Source organism: Cyprinodon tularosa, unplaced genomic scaffold, assembly GCF_016077235.1.
Source record: "Cyprinodon tularosa strain WSP-4 unplaced genomic scaffold, ASM1607723v1 ctg591, whole genome shotgun sequence".
In the NCBI taxonomy this organism is placed as follows: domain Eukaryota; kingdom Metazoa; phylum Chordata; class Actinopteri; order Cyprinodontiformes; family Cyprinodontidae; genus Cyprinodon; species Cyprinodon tularosa.
Genome location: NW_024039331.1, coordinates 283,715 through 302,966, shown reverse-complemented (window position 1 = coordinate 302,966; position 19,252 = coordinate 283,715). Strand labels below are relative to the sequence as shown.

Genomic DNA, 19,252 nt, shown 5'->3' with positions numbered 1-19,252 from the left:
TGCAATCCCTCACACTAAGCATGCTTGGAGCAACAGTGGAGAGGAAAAACTCCCTTTAACAGGAAGGAACCTCCAGGCTCAGTGTGAGCGGCCATCTGCTGAGGCTGACTGGGGTTCAAGGAGACAGAACTCCTGCGAGCTTTAAAAGATGCACTCAAGATTACCATTCACATTTTCAATGTAGTTTCTATTGTAATATTTCTACAAAGGAAAATTATCAGAATGTGAAAAAGTTAAATATAACTTTAAACTTTACATTTGCATCCTATTGAAAAAAATAACAGCTTATTTAAAACAAAACAAAAAACAGCTGTATCTATGTAAACGTGAATAGAAAATAAGTTTACCTATTAGGTTTCAGTATAACTTTTTTTGCTGGTCCTTCTGCCTGGTCTGGTTGCTAAATGTAAACTCTCAGCCCTGTGTGCTTTCTAGGTTAGCTGTTTGACTTCTGTTTTATTTACAGACACACAGTAGGCTCAATAAAATCTGGATCAACCCTGCTTTAATTCTTCTGGAAAAATGCAAAAGAAGCAGAACATAATAATAATAAAAAATTTACAATCATGTTCTGTTTCAGCCAGCACCCAGCTGGCATTAAAGTAGTATCCAGCAGATTGCTACCTTATTTTACTCAACAGGTTAATAATCTATCGTTAATTTGAACTATTCAGTTAACAAACCTTTCTTTAAAAACTCAGTCACTGTATTGAACGCCTTCTCCCTCTCTCCTCTTTCTCCTTTCCTTCTCTTCCTCTTTGAAAACCAGACTTTGGGGTGCTGCATTTTTCAGCACTGCTGCTTATTTATACATTTTCTTCTACATTTTTAAAATGTTCTATCATAACGTCAAATGATGCACAGATGGCGTTTAAGCCCCGGTACAAGTGAACTGCTGGTGAGAGACGGGGAGACCTGATGCCACATGCAGGACCTAAGGACCAAACATTTCATAAAGATAATTTTTTTTTTTTTTTTTTTACAGTGTCCTGTCTGGCAAGGTGGCAATAAGAATAATTGTCTTGATGCCAAAAGGAGCCCAACAGATTTTATTTTCACAAGTGTAGTGGTATGGCAATTGCCATACTGCTCCACTTGTTTCATGCATATAAATTGCTTAATTATAATTATGCAGGGAGTTTTACAGTTTATATGGACACTGCAATGTAAGTAGAGCAGAAAAACAGAAGAAGAAGAAGGAAAAAGAAAAAGAAAAAAAAAGGACAAAAGATGAAAGAAAGAGGAGATAGGAAGGAGACAATGACAAAACATTTTCAGTCTGCTTCATCACCTGTAACGAGATGAAAAAAGAACAGCACCACCAAAAGACATGGTACGAGATATACAATAAAGCAACACCTTGAAACTATCGCTAACGTAATATTATTAAGTCTGACATGTACTCTGTGTTACCTGACGATATGAATGTGGGGTTTCTGTTTGGAAGTGAATCTCTAAGTACCTGAAGCCTAGCACCTGTAGTTGTTTGTGAGGGTGAACTTGTGCATGTAAAGTTTTAACCATAGAAAAAAATGCTCAATAGTGGTTGTGGAGAGCCGGAGAGGCACACCCCCCAGAGCACTGAGTCCAGCGCCGGGAGACCCAAAGCCCCAGGCACCCAAAGGGACCCCAGAAGCGAAGGCACCAAGGCGGGGCCAGCCCCGGAAACCAGACCCCACCAAGGCAGGAGGAGAGACAGCCACGAGGAAGCCCCCCAGCCACCGCCATGCCTGCGCCCCGGGGAGCCGCGGGGACGAGTCATAAAGATAATTACAAGGATAATTTATTTTACTGCTGAATTTTCTTTTTATATTTGAAAAATAAGGTGGGACCAATCTTTTCTTCTTTTGGGGCCCTTCTCAGTCAAGGGCCCTTAGAATCTTCCTAACCTTTGCCCGCCATACAGCGCCCCTTTTTATAAACACTGAGTTTTTAGAAAAAAAATATAAATAAATAAATATCAATGTAAAAAGGGGAAAAAAATTATTTTGTTTATTTATTGCCTCTTAGTTTTTTTTTATATATTTTCACCCAAAAAGCAGCAAAGTATTTGGAAAGTAGCTACTAGAGTTTTTTTGTGAAGGCATCAGAGACAAACAGCATCATAAAGACAAAGAGAAACAGCAAAGAGGTTAAAGGGAAAATATGGAAGAATTTGAAAGTAGGTTTAGGTTCTTAAAGTGTGTCTAAAGCTGAGACGTCTCCAAGAGATGATGGATTCAATCCATCATCGGAAAATTGAAAAAAAGGAAAGACCAAGAATTAACAAAACAAAAAAAAGCAGATGATAGACCTTTATTAACCCTGGAGGAGCTGCAGGAATTTCACAGAAAACAAGAGGAAAACATTTTTTTAAATAAAGAAACATTTTAATAATTTCCCTTTTGGGGTTTGTCTTTTTTGGGGGGGTTGTGTTTTTCTACTTATTACTCTGTGCAAAATGTTAAAATTATCCATAACAGCCCATCCAAACGAGAGACATGGCGGTGGCAGCATGATGCTGCTGAGATACTCCTCTGCAGCATGAACAGGGATTCTAGCAGACATGATGTAAGGATGGATAAAGCTAAATAAACACAGGACAATCCTGTTAGAAGCTGAAAACTTGAGACTGCAGCAAAGGTTCCCCTTCCAGCAGAACGACAGCCCTAAACAATCAACCAAAGCTAAGATGGGCTACTTTAAACTTCAGACCAAAGCTTCAGAAGTTGGTGTGCTTAAACAGTCCATCTTATGTGCAGAGATAAACATAGGAAGTGCTTTAACTAAATTATATTCATCAGAATGGTGCAAATTAATTAATACCACAAATTACGGAAGTGGAATTATGCATGAATGAGCAGAACAACTAAATACATTTTATAATTTTCCCTGTTAAACGACAGGGGCAGAGCTAGTGGGTGTCCAAGGGTGGCCAGGGCCGCCCCTACGAGGCGATATTTTCTTACCATGTTGATGTAATTCATGATGTAATTTGGTTCATCTAAACCAAAGGGTGGCAGCAGTGATTCTGTGAAGTGGATTTTTTCTTGGTGGTATTTAGGATATAATGACAAAAAAATGTATTTAATTATTCATATAATTATAGGAATGTTTTAAAGATGACTGATGCAGATTTCATGACTTTTCAGAAATAGTTTTTATGTAGGAAAATATGAAGTTGAGTGTCGCTGCAGGCCATCTTGGAGTCTTTCTATTAAAGATAAAGAATAGCAGAGCAACTCATTTAATGTGTATATTTTTACAGAAATCTGTGAACAACACCTCATTGTAGAGATAAGGTTGCTGTGGAGGCTGCTGCTCCTCAGACTGGAAAAACATGAAAAGAGTGGTGCGAACAGCAGAGAGGATGATCGGGGCTCCTCTTCCCTCCATTAAAGAAATTTCATCCAAGAACCCGTAACATCATCAATGCCTTTTTGCACCATTACTTTAAACTGGTTTCTTTGATCCTACACTATTTACCATCTGATCGCTGCACTTTATAAAAGGGAATGTTCATTTCACTGCTGTAAGCTGTATGCAGCAGAAATTTTTTTTGTATACACTCTGTGCAAACAAAATGAGAATAAAGTTTGCCTAATCCTAAGTATAAGAAATGAATAAACTACTCAGCACAGATGGATAAATAAAGGCGTATATTTATCAGCAAACAGTTTATGAATTTCTTGTCTTTGTTCAGGGATTTATTTGGAAAACACGGATTTTATGCTCGTTCATGTTCCTGTTGGTACAGTAAGATTACAGTTTATTGACTGAGAACATTTTCTGCTCCAGCCTCTGTTTGGATGAGTAAACCCAAAAAACAAAACACCTCACTGTACAATTTTCATGACAGATCACAGCACGCATGGCACGAAAAAAAAAAGCATAAGAAATGTTTACACAAGAACTAAGAAGCATAAATAAAAGGCAACATAACTGGTTTACTTTCAAACTTTGGTTTGTTTTATTTCCTATGAAATCCAAACCAGAATCATTGCATTTGTGGTACTAATATGGCAATATTTTAACATAATAAGGGTGTGAAAGACCTTTCAGTTGACAGCTAAAGAATTTATTTCTCTTAGGTCTTTAAACTCTCAAAACCCAGTAGGCCGCCATCGACCCATTTTAAAGCGTTTACAAATGTAACTCAGAATGCATGAAAATTCCTCCGCTAAAATGTTTACCAATATAGAAATGTTAGACATTTTTGCAAGGCTTAGATTCTCCACAATTCAACCACCAAGATCATTTTTATGGACATAGTGAGCACCAAAGCACAATTAACACAGATATAGCAGCATGTCAACATGTAAACAAACAAAGCAGCAACAACAAGCATGCATGTCTTTATTATTGCTGTTCAAAACAGACCTATTATTTTCAAGAATAAAAAATCAACAACTTTGAGTCATGTTTGAACTGATGCAGCTTGGGCTGTGGTTTACTCTCTTAAGTTTCATGTATATGTTCAGAAACTAGATGGTTTTGGCTTTGAAATAATGTATCACACATGTAATGTGGGCTTACAGGCAGGGGCGTATCCAGAAAATTCCAATAGGGGTGGCCAGGCAATAACCAATGTACATTGAGGGGAGGCCGAAAGGCACCAGAACCTCAAGGTCAATCTACACTGTTTTAACAGGAACCAGCACAACATCAATATTTCCTAAAAAAAACAAATGATCCTTTCCTGCAGCCTTTGCTAACAAATAGATGCATATATTAAAAGATCTTTGCTGTGTAAATAAAAGGTATAGTGGACACAATTCTTTCAGATTTGAGTTCTGGGGAGAACATATTTTACATTGTCATTTCCTACTTTTATCAATAATCATTCTGCAAAAAAAAATATATATTAATCTACTTATATCCACATTTAACTAATTTTTTTAAGTTATTATTAAAGTAGTTATTTATCTATGATTTCACTGAAGACTCCTAGATGACTTGCAGAGGCACATAATTTTATCTTTACCCAAATAATTCAAAAAGTTCTGAAAAGAGCACAAATTTTGTATCTATCATCTTTAATGTCAGCATATTGGTGTGCATAATTAACCACAGTTTCGGTTGTCAAGTAGCTGTTAATATATATGAAACATTTAAATTTTTAATAGGTTTAAACATTCCCCTTCAGAGTATTTCTGCTCCCACGTCTGTATTAGAGGGAAAAAATGGTAGGGGTGGCCACAGGTGTGGCCAATGATTGGCTGAGGGTAGCCATGGCCACCCCCAGCCACCCATCTAGCTCCGCCCCTGCTTACAGCAGAGATGGGGGATCTGGAGTCATCAAGTCATCTCTTTGTCATGTATTTGTTTTACCCTGCCACTGAACTAGGTGAGTCCAATCTGGTTTAACCTGTGCAGATTGGACTCACTTTGTCAGAACAAATACATGACATAGAGATGACTTGATGACTCCAGATCCCCCATTCAACAATATTTGAAGAAAATTCCCTCAACAGACTGGGGCTTTATTGTCTGCAGTTTTAGCCCTTATTCTTTTCCGTCCAAAATGACTTAGACAGATTTATTCATTTTGTGTACACGAATGTAAACAAAAAGAAATCTCGTAAAGAACAGCTCTCCAGACAATTTCATTTTTTGAAAGTGCAGCCTTGAAAACAGTAAAAAATACGTTAAAACAGCAATATCATACCGTTTAGCTTTAGATTATTTCCCACATTTTGCATCTGAGACTTTAAGTTAGAGCTCAGAAAAGTAGCAAATAGTGAAGCTGTTTAAGCGACCGATCAAAAATCACCTTGATATGAGATTTATAGATTAAACTGTTGCTGGATACTTCTTAGACCAGCTGCAGATGCAGATATGCCCCGGCTAGAGGAAAGAATGGAGCAGAAGAGGAAGAATACAGATTATTGGATGTAGTGAAGGAGGGAACGCCAAAGGTCAGGGCTGGCAGGGCAAAGCGGGGGCAGACGATCCATTTAGAGCTAAATCCGCTGGGAGTAGTAATCAGAAATTAAAAGCTAATTAATTCCTTGTAATTTGACTGAGCTGCAAAGGTCTTCTAATTGAATGGCTTTATTTAGCAATAGGCAGGCATCTAATACCAGAAACCTTACCTAAACACATGTCGTGCATCATTTCAGGGCTTATATGTACAGTATATGTCCATGTTATAACATTACAATTATTCAATCAGCAGCGCAGCAAGTAAGGCAGCAATATAAGGCTCTGATCCTCTCAGGAACCCTGTGGTCAGAGAAATCAATTCACTATCACATCTCCTCCTGTTGTTTATGAGTTTTGATTTTTATTCACTTACTTTTAAAAGTATTTGTTCTAGCAGAGCACCTCCTATACAAGGCTTAATGTGGGTCTTATCCTGCTGATGTCTCAGAAGCTGTTTTCCAGTTTTAGATGTTTTGGAAAGAGTCTAGAATCCTGGAGGCTAAATGTTATTTCAAAATGCTTCTGTTTGTTGAAACTGATGAGAATCTCTCTTTTAAGTAGTCAGTGAAAACCTGTTTGACCAGAACAGGCTTGAATAATGGCAACACTCTGTCTGTTCTCCCTTGCCAGGTAAAATAAAGAGCTGCTTGAATGAAAAACACTGGATTTCAAATTTGTGTTAAATGAGACTTCTAGTTTTCCATCTACAGAGCCTTACTGGAGCACAAAAAAAACAATGCAGGTTTTTTTTTGCATCTGCTTAAGCATATTTAGTTACTTTAACACAAATGTTTCACGCCCTACCCTGCTAACATGAAACTATTGTGTTAAAGTAACTAAACATGTTTCAATAGATGCAAAAATAGAATGTATTATGTTGAATGACAACAGGGAGGGAAAAAAAACGAGGACAAAATCACAAACACTGAAGTATATTCAAGTTTGTTATTTGTGATATAACAAAAAAAAAAAGGATATTATGATGAGAGACTGTAAAAAAAAAGAAACGTTTGGTTTCAAAAACCTAAAACTATGAACTGCATGATCAACATGCAAAGCTCTGGAAACAGTGAAACAAGGTGGTGGCTGCATCATGCTGTGTTTATTGCAGGAAATGGGGAAAACGAGAGTGGAAATTTTATTAGAAGCTGCAAAAATGTGATTAAGAGGAGCCAGATATTAATGCAAGCAGAAAATTCTGGGGAATTTCTATGAAAGATTTGATTCCACTTAACAACAAAAGACTATTTTATGATGTTATTCCACATAAAAACCCTACAACTTACAGGATACCGCAGATTCGTAACTGAAAAGAATTTGAAAAAGGTCAGGATATAAATGATTTAAACAAAATTTCTGTAGATTAGATTTATTATTTTAACTATGTGAGATGCTGTAACATTTTGATAAACAGATTTAGAAATAATAAGTGCAATTTTGTAATTTCTGGTCTGTAAGTTTGAGTTAATGTTAAAAACGAGTTTGTCCAAGACAACACACTGCTTTTTTGTTTTTATTTAGATGAATTGTAGTCTGTTTGGCTAAATGTGCTTACTCTAACTCACACAAGAGGACTCTAAAATCTAAAATCTATGCAATCGATGTGAGCTTTGGGTGACTAAGCTAATGAGCCAGCAGAACCCCACCCGCTCCACACCAGCTCTCATCCAAAGCCATTAGCCAGGCGGTTAAATGTCAGTGGAGGTGAAGGAGGTATGGCTTCTGTTACTGCCTGCTGCTGAGGTGGAGTGACTCACCCCACTCTCCCAGGTTTTCCAACATAATCTCATGAACCTGATCTGATGCATATATTGAAAGATGTGCAAATCTGGGCTGTTCTAAGGCAGAATATCAGCACCTTATCCTGGAAGTTTATAGGTTTTTGCACCTTGAGAAAAAACAAAAACAAAACTTACACTGATAAGGTTAACATTATTGAATGGGATGATTTAACACTAGAACTCCTACGGAGGGGTCAATTGTCCTTTTTACCTAAAAGCCCTACAAGAGGGTCATTTGTCCCTTTGGACCTCCTGCGGACACTCCTTTTGTTGTGGAAATGTGGCTGTTAGCAGCTCATAGCTGTCACTTGAGTCACAGAGTCGCTTGAGCCTGTGTGGGGAGGCTACACAGGCTCAACTTGGCCAAGGCAAGCTTTTAGTATAGATTTAGTGGATTTTTACGCAGTGAATCATCAAGATCAACGAGAATTTGGGATCAAAACTCTAAAAATTTATTGTTAAAAAAATACAAAACAAAACATATTTACAATGAATGCAAAAGCAACTGTTTTCCCAGTTTTCGTGTGGAAGGTTGTGGCATAAGTAACTTATTTTTGTGTGCCAAAAATAGAAGAAAAAGGAATTACAAAGAAAAAAAGCATATTTACAAAGAATGCAAATGAGTGAAATACATTTGAGCAGTCACTAACAATTCTGGCACTGCCATTGCTCCTTTCAGCATTTCCCACATGTGTATTTGTAACACTTTTCACAGCGCACTTTTGCACGATTGTCCTTGCATTTGATTTTAGCCTGACACTTGGCTCTTTGTCCGAGTTGTGGTGTGGAGGGTTGTTGCCGAAGCAATTGCTCCTTTTGGGCCTTTTTCATACCCATGTGGGAGTGAGCCAACTCTCTTGCCAGTTCAAACAGGAAATCCACCCGTCTTTCCTTTCTCCCGGTGCATAATTGATAGAGCACGTGGGCATTCAGTGCTGCAATGTCTATCATGTTGTAGAACACTGCTACTGGCCAGCGCCTTGTTGCTGCACGGACAGTGTATTCCTGCACCATCTGGTCCATGACATCGACGCCGCACTTTGTTGTGTTGTAGAGTGTGATGGTGTTTGGCTTCTTTTTGGTGGTTTTCTGTGTCTCAATCGTGCTGTGCATGCTGCTGAGAACATACACAGTCTTCTTCCGCTTGGGCGCATACACAGTCAGTGTGGCACCAGTGGATGAAAATACCTGGGTGGTAAATTCATTGCGGTGCATCTGTCGAGTTGACGGTGGGATTTCTTGGCGAATCCTGTTGACTGTGCCGAGGATGGTTGTGTTCCGGCTGAATAGGCGTTTTGCAAGTGACAGTGATGTAAAGAAATTGTCTGTGGTAACATTTCTGCCCTTGTCCAAGAATGGTTCCATCAACCTCATAACTACACTCTCAGACACTCTCTCCCCACGAGGCCGAGTGGGGTCCTTGCCAAGATATGGGAGGATGTTGCAGACGTATTTGGTTTTCAAGTCACATGCCACCCAAAACTTGATACCAAACTTGTCTGGTTTAGTTGCAATGTACTGTAGGAAACAGCAGCGAGTCTTGCACGGGAAAAGTTGTTCGTCAATAGTGATGTCTTGACCAGGAATGTAGGATGTGATGCAGTTGGTGACAAACAATCCCCATATGTTTGAAATTGCAGCAAACCTATCAGTCTGTACTCGCTCGCTGCGGGTGTCTCTGTCATCAAAACGCAGGTGATGCATGATGTTTTGGAAACGGCCTCGGGTCATGGTTTCGATGATGTGTGGGCTTCCCAGGTTTTTCAACCAACAGTCAGGCAGTGATGGCACCTTGAAGATTCCCCTCATGATGGTGATGGAAATAAATGCCATTAGTTCAGGTATGCCCATGAACCAATGCACATGCTCAGTTTGCTTCGCATGTTGAATTGTACAGTCTCGAATGATGCCAAGCATGTCCAGAGTGATGAAACAAAGGAAGCTCTGAAGGCGACTTGTGATTGACCTCCTGGCTTTAGCTGTTGGCTCTCCATCTGCGCTGTATGGCGATGGTGGGGTGAAATGTGGACCCGTTCCCACCTGTTCTTCATGCCATACTGTGCCATCTTTTGCAGTCTCTGTCACATCAGTCGCCAGCCGAGCTCTCTTCGTTGGTTGGGGAGCACTCTCCTCATCTGTAGCGTGAAAAAAATTTTAATTATGAGCAATGGGAAATTCAAATGCTATCACAAATGCAAGTATAGAAGCTAATCACAGCAAACATTGTTTATTTTTCTAGTTTCAAGTAATGTAGTAAAAATCACCTTGGAACTAGTATTTTTCAACTAGAAATAAAAACCTCAAATTAGACTATTTTTACTTGTTTTAAGAAATTTGCCGATGGGGCAAGCTTTTTTTTTTTTACTAGGTTAGCAATATTTCCTAGCCAAATTTGCTTGGCAAAATTTGCTAGGCAAACAACATTTGCTTGAAATGAGTAAATCAAGCTAGTAAAAAATCTTAGCTAGCAAAGAAGCTTGCCCCATTGGCAAATGTCTTAAAACATGTCAAAATAGTCTAGTTTTTAGGTTCTTATTTCTAGTTAAAAAAAATACTAGTTCTGAGGTGATTTACTCCCTCACTGAAATGAAATGTAAAATGGGAAATAATATGAAAAGAAATATTACCTGAAGACAACTGAGACAGCTCGGAGTCTGAATCCACCTGGAGATTGATGTCTTCTCCATCCGATTCGCAAGGGTCAGCTCCATTCAGGATCATCTCCAATGCCTGTTGAGTGCTGTATCTCTGCATCTTCGTTCCTTGGAGAGGAGCTTCTTTCACCACAAAATTCTTGAGGGAAATGAAGCAGTAGTCCACATGCACTGGTATTTATCCATCTAACAATTGCCAGGTTGCATTCACATGAGTCGTTATGGTTACATGGCGTGGGAGATTCACACGTTAATTCAACCATTATCTGGTTGCAGTCATATGACTCGTCATGTTCACATGGGAGATTCAAACGTCCAAAATGGAGAGAGTGATGTGGACATAGAGTTTGAAGACACTTATGAGAGTGATGAGGAGTCAGATAACAATGCCTGTGTGGACAAAGAAAACCAGGAACCCACTGACTGCACAGCCAGGACATTGGACATTGAGCCCCAATCAAATTAACACATCAAGCCCCGTGACAGATATCGCTGGCAAAAAAAGGATTTCATCAGTCCCAATACTGATTTTTCTGCTCCAGCTCTCACAGATGATGCAACTGTCCTCCACACACCGCTGCAGTACTTTGAAAAGTTTGTCTCAGAAGACATGATTCAAGCTCTGGCAACCCATACAAATGAGTACAGCGTTCAAAGTAATGGAAGATCTGTGAACGCCACAATCAAGGAAATACAGAAAATGTTGGGCATGTACCTGAGGTTGGGCTTGGTCCAAATGGCTGGAACCCGTATGTATTGGGAGGCAGATACGCGGAACTCCCCAGTTGCTGATGTGATGCCCCACAACAGATTCCAATCACTTTTGACAATATTACATTTTATGAACAATTCAACAGTGTCAGAGACTGAAAAGAGGGACAAGAGGGACTCTGGAAAAATTCAGACAATGGCTTGAGCTTTCAATCACTGCACTATGGAACTATTGATTACACTATGGAAATACTGACTTGAATTATGTCTCATTTCTTTTACTTCTATATCTCTATATTATATCATAAATGTATCTGTCAACACTCTTTCCTGGTCATGTTAATCTTGTCTGCCTCAACTGACCTAGGATGTTTTTTTGCACATTTTTTTGCAACTCATAGAATGTTCTTTGCACAATTATCTTTATTACTCTTACTTGTACATAACCATTTGCAAGGATGTACTAAATGATTGAGACATATACAAAAGCATTTGAAATTTGATGAAAGTTATGATAAATGCCATTCTGTTGTGAGGAACTGCAAATTAGTTTTGGGATTTGTCCATGTTTTGAGAATGACATCTCAATTTCAAGAAATGAGCCAAACCAAGGGAGAAAAACTGTACTGTAACACACTGGGGAGAAGCTGTCTGTCCCTGTTTGTCTTGGCTGTTACCACTGTGAGGTGTGACCCCCTCACCCCTCACCCCACACACGGCCCATAACAGCCTCATTACCATGACAAAATGAGTGATTAGTGTATTCGGGAAAAGCCGCCGGGACAATTGACCCCTCCCTGGAAGTTCTAGGTAGGCGGAAAAATCCTGGTATTTCTAGTGTTAAACCTAAAGAACTCCCCTCCGAAAGACTGAGTCTGCCATCTAGTGGACAAGTTGAGAACGTTAGTTAAAATTAAAGAAAGCATTTCCAACTAGTGTTGCGCCGATGCCATTTTTTGGCCCTGATACCGATACCTGTGCATTATTGGCCAATACCGATACCATCTGTTTGAAATTGATGTGTGTGTATATATGAAGAACTGCATACTACTTGGATGTAAAATAATTGCCATCATGGCCTTGTCAAGCTGCTGCCTACCTTTGTGAAGCAGGAAAAAGACTAAAACAAAGTGAATCCAGTAGCACTTTTTATTGCCTACCTGGAATGGCTCTCAAAATGGTTTCGGTGCCCTATTTGTTGGCACTCGCTGATACCGATACCACTATTTTAGTGCTGGATCGGCGCCCCACCTGATACTGGTATCGGTGCAACACTAATTCCAACCCAGGAAAAAACAGAACCGTGTTTTATTTATTAGGCTTGTTTAGAAGATTAAGAAAGTCTGTTAAAAAATCAGAAACATGTCATAAGTTTTAAAGTATAATGATTTTGGTAAACACAGCGATAATTTGAGGATTTATTATTTATAATTCTGATAATTATTCTATTTGTGGCTTTAATAAATAGAAATAAACGTCTGGAATAAATCCCACTTGATGGTAACTTGATGTTTAATGTTGCATTGACACTTCCACTTCATTGGCTATTTTTTCTTGGAAAACAGAGCTTCAACATGCAATAAATTCACAAATCATTACTAAAACTGCAAACTGCAATTTATATATATATATTTATATATATATATATATATATATATATATATATATATATATATATATATATATATATATATATATATATATATATATATATATATATATATATATATATATATATATATATATATATATATATATACACTACTGTTCAAAAATTTGGGGTCACATTGTAATGTCCTCATTTTTGAAGGAAAATCACTGTACATTTTCAATGAAGATAACTTAGAAATACACTCTATACATTGCTAATTTGGTAAATGACTATTCTAGCTGCAAATGTCTGGTTTTTGGTGCAATATCTCTATAGGCGCATAGACTCTATTTTCTATTAATTTCACAACATATGGTGGTGAATAAGTGTTACGTTTCAGCAAAACACAAAATTGTTTGGGTGACCCCAAACTTTTGAACGGTAGAGTATATATATATATATATATATATATATATATATATATATATATATATATATATATATATATATATATATATATATATATATATATATATATATATATATATACGGTACATTTATAAGCAAGCGTCACTAACCCAAGCAATAGAAATACTGTTATAATACTGAACAAATGTTTATAAATTGTTGTTGCAAGGTGTTTTAGCAAGTTTCTAGGGAATATTAATCTTATGAGAATCGGTAGGTAAATAAATCCTTTTATGTGAATAAATATAAAATGTTAAGAACGACGAATAAGATAAGGCTACGTGTTTGTCTTAATTTCAGCCACTAGAGAGCGAAATATTCAAGCCACACTAGCGGTTTAAAAATCGCTTCCGGGTTCTTAGTTTTGTATTTCCTTCAAAACAAAAGCATGTGGATTACTACATTTGAACGTAAAAGCCAGATTGTCTAGATTCATCCAGCACATTTATCTCAGATTATGATTATTAAGCAGTGTGGATTATTTTTTAGCTTTTTGAAACTGTCTCAGTATCATTTGAATGATAATTTTTTTTATTAATCTTTATTCAAAGAGTTTTATTTTGAAGGTTCCCGGCGGCAGGGTTTATGCTTCCGTTTTTCTTTGCTGTGATTGGCTGTTCCCATGCTGCTGCTGATGTGTTGTTCTGAATTTAGCGAGTCTTTTCCAGGTGATTCATAGAGATTATTTGGGTGCTGTAGGAGTCTGAACAGGTATAAAAACTATGCCTTACTACCAGACATGGGAGGAGTTCGCCCGGGCAGCAGAAAAGCTCTACCTGGCGGATCCAATGAAGGTGAAATGACTGAAAAGTTTCCTTTAATCTAACAGGACGGGTTAGCCTGCTACTTAGCTAGCGACGTGTTCGAGCAGCTTGCTGACTATTTCCCTTAAAAAACGCTGAATGTATGTTTTGTTTTGTATTTGAAGGTCAGAGTGGTGCTGAAGTACAGACATTGTGACGGTAACCTCTGCATTAAAGTCACAGATAACGCCGTGGTGAGTAGAAACCAGAACCTAAACCAGAACAGACCAGCTGCCATCAGCCTCTGCTCTCACACTGGAGAAAACATCCAGAAATAAGTAAAAATGCCTTAAATTAAGTGTTTTTACCCTTAATGTGAGTAGATAAATGAGATAGTTTGCCAAAGGAATTAGTATTTTTACCCTTAAAATAAGATATTTAGATAAAATGCATTTGAAATAAGACAATGCAATTATGTTTTCTTATTTTAAATGTAAATTGTCTTTTTCCATTGCCAAAGTGTTTCTTTTATCTCCTCAATCCAAGAACAAATGAACTTATTTTAAGAAGAAATTACTTATCTAGATTTAGATTTTTTTCAGTGCAGGGACATTTCAGACCCAAACAGGCTGCATTTAAAGCAAGGCTAACAGGTATCATCTTTTTTTCAGAATATTTAGTATCATAAAGGTGATCTGTCTGACATTGAACTGTGTTACTCCCCCCGAGTTAATCAAGGATCAACGTCATTCTATTGGTTTTAACAGCCATTTATTGTGGTAACGCCCCCCCCCCCCCCCCCCCCCCCCCCCCCCCCCCCCCCAAAATGCTGAAAGAACAAAGAAGGGAAACAGAAACTCAAATTAGCTCAAACAAGTATAAAGGTTTATACCAGGTGTAACAATAAAAAATCAGCAGGGTTTGAATAAAGAAATTTATCAACCAGTAAAGGTCTGGAGACATTTTTGATTAAAATCTGTTACGTTAAACAGAATTTAACACTGAAATAAAATGAGGTGTTTATCCATCCATGTTATATGTTGGATTAAATAAAAAAATAATTAGATTTTAAAATCTAAATTTTTTTTTTGAAGTTGGAACAATCATTCAGTTTGGTATATAGACAAGTTCCTGATTGACATATTTTATAAAACACCTGAACTGACCGTTTTCTGTCTTAAAGGAATAGTACACCCAAAACATGATTAGCCTTCATTTTCTACTCACCCCCATGCTGAACAACACTCTGGAGTACTTTTTTGATATCTCAAATGCATCTGGAGATCTGGGAGGCTTCTTGCTGTCTGCTGACATTCAAATAATGGAGGTCCATGGCGCCCGAGACAGAAAGGTCCATAAAAGTCCACAAAAACGTGTCAATATTCCTCCATACTGCTCGTCCAATGTATTCCAAGTGTCCTGAGTGGGTAGCATCCAGAATTTACTCGAAACGAAGTCATTTAGAATGTTTTTAGAGCATACACAGTAGTGTATAGGATTTCCTGAAAGCGCACGCCTGCAAGTTCACGAGCCTACGGAAGCCGGCAGACCAAACCAGCGCATTCAGCTCGGGAAAGAACTCATGCTCTTCCTCAACACTGAAGTCCTCAGACATTTTTCTTTCGTTGTTTCTTTCTTTGCACAGGTAAACAGCACATTTCTTCTTCTACGCTTGCATTATTGGCAGAGCAGACGCTGAATGCGCACTTTCATCTGGTTTGGTCTGCCGGCTTCCGTAGCATCGTGAGCGCGCAGGTGCGCGCTTTCAGGAAATACTATACACTACTGTTTATGCTCTAAAAACATTCTAAATGACTTCGTTTCGAGTAAATTCTGGATGCTAGCCAGCAGGTCCACTAATCCGTTACCTTTGGTTTACACAAATAAAGCCAAGTAAAACAAAGTCGTACCTCATTGGCTGCATAAATTCCAGAGGAATGAAGATTATTATATTTGAACATTATCTGGTGAATGTTCTTGGGGAAACAGTCCCGGTGATGCCAATAACTGTCAATCAATCTTTCCCATGTTCAACAGCATGACATACATACGTTTTAATGTGCTTTTTAACCCAACTACATAAACATGATCAACATGAATTTACTGAAAGTTATTTACTTATGATTGAACTGTCATTTTAATACTAGTATGTATGAACTGTTGTTTTTAACCTAATATTAAAGTTAAAATGAGTTGACCCAGATGGCCTTTATTATATGGACTTTATTTATCCATATGAACTTAAAGTTGAATTGATTTATAGCTTGAATATGTTTGTTGGGTCTGACCGCAGAATATGCAGGATATATATATCTAGACAGTGATTCTACTTTACGTTACACAGGTTCTCCTCCTGGATCGATTTGAATCAATCTATTTGACTCTGGATTTGATTTTCTATGTTAACAGTTTTACTGACTTTAGCATCTTAAGTTATTAGAATTCTAAGATGGTATATAAGGATTTAATGGGAATACCATACGCTGCTATGAGATTGTCAGGAATCGCCAACAGTTCACATTCCTGTAGGTTTAAAGCTAAAGCTGATGTGGGCGTGGTTTGGTGGAGCAGTGGTTAGAGCACATGACCCATCTACGGAGGCCTTAGTCCTCGACGTGGCCGACCCGGGTTCGAATTTGACCTCTGGTCACTTGCCGCATGTCTCTCCCTCTCTCATACCCCCTTTCCTGTCACCCTACTGTCTGAAAAATGAGACGATAGTGCTGTAAAAACTAAAAAAAAACAACTAAATCTGATGCTTTGGAAACATGAAATGATTAATTCAAGAACTTGAGTTTGGTCCAGGCTCTTCAAAAAGCATGTGGTGTCGTCCGCTAGTTGGCTGATTATGAATCAGACATAAAAAATGTTCGGTTTTGGTTTATTTGAGCTTTTTTTTATGAAGATAGCCATCACTGCAACAGCTAGGATAAAGACAAAGGGAGAAATATTGCAGCTCTGCTTTACTCCCCTATTAATGGTAAATCATAGAGAGGTACCATGAGGAAAGGCAAACCAGCTTATAGTGCCGTTTCTACAATTCTACAAAAATTTGTCCCAAAACCAAAGGAGTGTAAGAAAAGAAAAGAAACTGATGCTCCAACATATAAAAGGCTTTATAACAGTCGAACAGGATGAAGCCTTTATCCTCCATCAGATCACTGTACTCTACTAAATCCTGGACGAGTCTGATGTTGTTGTGTATTTATCTTTTTTTATATAAAACCTGCTTGAGTTTCAAAGATAACATTCTAGAGACCAGCTATTCGTCTATTTCTGTATTTAAATGTCGGTATCTAAAAAAAAAAAACAAACAAAAAAAACAATCCGCTGGACTTTGTTTCCAAGTTTGAAGGTGTTTCGCTTCCCATCTAAGAAGCTTTTTTAATTCAAAATGTCAGGAATAGCGTTGAGTTCGAGTCTTTATACAGTAGCGAAACAAAGCCTTGTTTTAGTTTAAAAAAGATGCAAATTAAAACTTAAGAGGTTTGGTATCGACTTTCCCTCCGTGCTTAGGGTTCCCGCGGGTCTTTAAAAAGTCTTAAAAGGCATTGAATTCTTCAAAATAAAACTAAGGCCTTAATTGGTATTAAAATGTCTTAAATCAGTCTTTCGTAGGTCATAGTTTTTAAAACATCATAAATAGGATTATTTTTATTATGATTTATTTTTGTAATCTAAATAAAACATTAAAATTGATCTTTTTTTTTATTTAAAAAAATAATGGCTCACCATTATTGGTTCCGTCCCGATAGCGGAACCAATAAAAGCGTTGTTGCGGCCGGGACATTTAACGGGACCATTAACTTTTTGTCTGGAAAATATGAGCAAGTGTAAATGTAACCAAAATTGTCTCCAGCCAAGAGTTTTCTCCATGGCTAAAACCAGGGAACATACATGAGGCTCAGTGGATTTTGTGCAAGAAGCGATTCAAGCTCAGAACGATGGGAATTAAGGCGGTGGAGTCACACATGCGAAGCACGAAACACAAAGCGTCAAAATGGAGTTACAGAGAAACAGCCGGTATTTCTCAGTTTAGTTCCACCCTTGTCTCTGCAACGCCTCCACTTATCACCAAATCAAACATACTAAGAAAACCATACAAAGAAAAATAGCTGCAAAAAAGACTTAGCACTGGTTATGTTGTGGCTTTAAAACTGATTAGTTTTGTTCCCTGCTAAAACAAAGTTTGTGAATTCAGTTAAATAATTGTTAAAATATATCTGTCATTTGTGTGTTTTTAGCTTTCTTCCTGTATGGGAAGCTTTTCAAAATTAGAAACATTAGTGCAGTGATTTATGTTCAAATAAACCTTTGGGTTAAGTTGTCGCAAGCAGGTTTTTCTTGTGTTTCTTGTGAATTTGGTCTTAAATTTTTATTTCAAGTGGCATTAAAGAGTCTTAAAAAGTCTTGAATTTAACTTGCCTTATGCTGTAGGAACCCTGGTGTTACTTTGCTAGCAAATCACCCCCGATCATGTGACCCGTCAAAATCGCGACCTTTGCGGTCAGAAAGTCTCGTTTTACCCTGTCGCGATCTTATTGCAAATGCAATTAATGGTTCAGCCCTACAGAGTAATATCAAACCTGCCAACCTGAAGGCTGTCTGTCTGTCTGTCCTTACAGTGTCTACAGTACAAGACGGACCAGGCTCAGGATGTGAAGAAGATTGAGAAGCTCCATGGGAAACTGATGAGACTCATGGTGTCCAAGGAAACCCACAGCGGCGCCATGGAGACGGACTAACGCGCCCTGGAAGCACTTTGCTTTGGAGGACTGAGCTCAGAGGACTTGGCCGGTGTTTAGAGCACAAAACCATCAGTGAGGGGATCTGATTGGCTGCCCTGATGGAGCTCTGTCAGAGCAGCTGGATCGATTATTTACTGTATATATCATATTATTTGGAGTATTTTGGTTATATCCCATCTCAGTCCACTAAATACACTAGATTCTAGATGTTGGTTCAGTCCAGTGTGGACTGAGATGGTAAAGGAGCTGTAAAGATGGAGAACATCTATATAGTTTAGAGGAGGATGGATTTATTTTTTTGTTTTCAGGTGGGGAGGGACAGGGGGGAGACCTTTTATCTTACTCTGTCATTGCATTTCATTTAGCTTTTTCTTAACGGACCTGTGCCAACTAAAGGAAGCAGGACCGTCTGATTGTGGAGCAATCCAGATTTTACAGCAACCTCCTCATCTCCAAAAGCCAGAAGGATTTCAATAAATGATTATTTTCTCTGGTAAAACCAAAGTTTCTCTTGTAATTTTTCCTGAATGTGATGATTGTTCCTTCTGGAAGCAACAATCTCTTCCTTACTTAGTTATTGGTCTGAGATCAACACAAAACTCAGCATCTAGTGAACAGCGATTTTATCGCTAGAATCTGTTTAGAGTTTGTT

General features: G+C 38.0%; 1 protein-coding gene across 1 annotated transcript; it reads left to right on the top strand.

The window, feature by feature from the left end:
- Positions 1-13,718: 13,718 nt before the first annotated feature.
- On the top strand, positions 13,719-19,104 carry srp9 (signal recognition particle 9). Its single transcript, XM_038306786.1, has 3 exons — positions 13,719-13,903; positions 14,038-14,106; positions 18,478-19,104. Exons 1-3 carry the CDS (start codon positions 13,832-13,834, stop codon positions 18,595-18,597), a joined length of 261 nt encoding a protein of 86 aa, XP_038162714.1. The 5' UTR covers positions 13,719-13,831; the 3' UTR covers positions 18,598-19,104.
- The last annotated feature ends 148 nt before the right edge of the window (positions 19,105-19,252 follow it).

What these genes read in the sequence shown, in the direction of transcription:
- srp9 (XM_038306786.1), top strand. Translation starts at nt 13,832, where the DNA reads ATGCCTTACTACCAGACATGGGAGGAGTTCGCCCGGGCAGCAGAAAAG. An exon ending in ACCTGGCGGATCCAATGAAG is followed by an intron (nt 13,904 to 14,037) that starts GTGAAATGACTG and finishes TTGTATTTGAAG; the next exon opens with GTCAGAGTGGTGCTGAAGTA. An exon ending in AAGTCACAGATAACGCCGTG is followed by an intron (nt 14,107 to 18,477) that starts GTGAGTAGAAAC and finishes CTGTCCTTACAG; the next exon opens with TGTCTACAGTACAAGACGGA.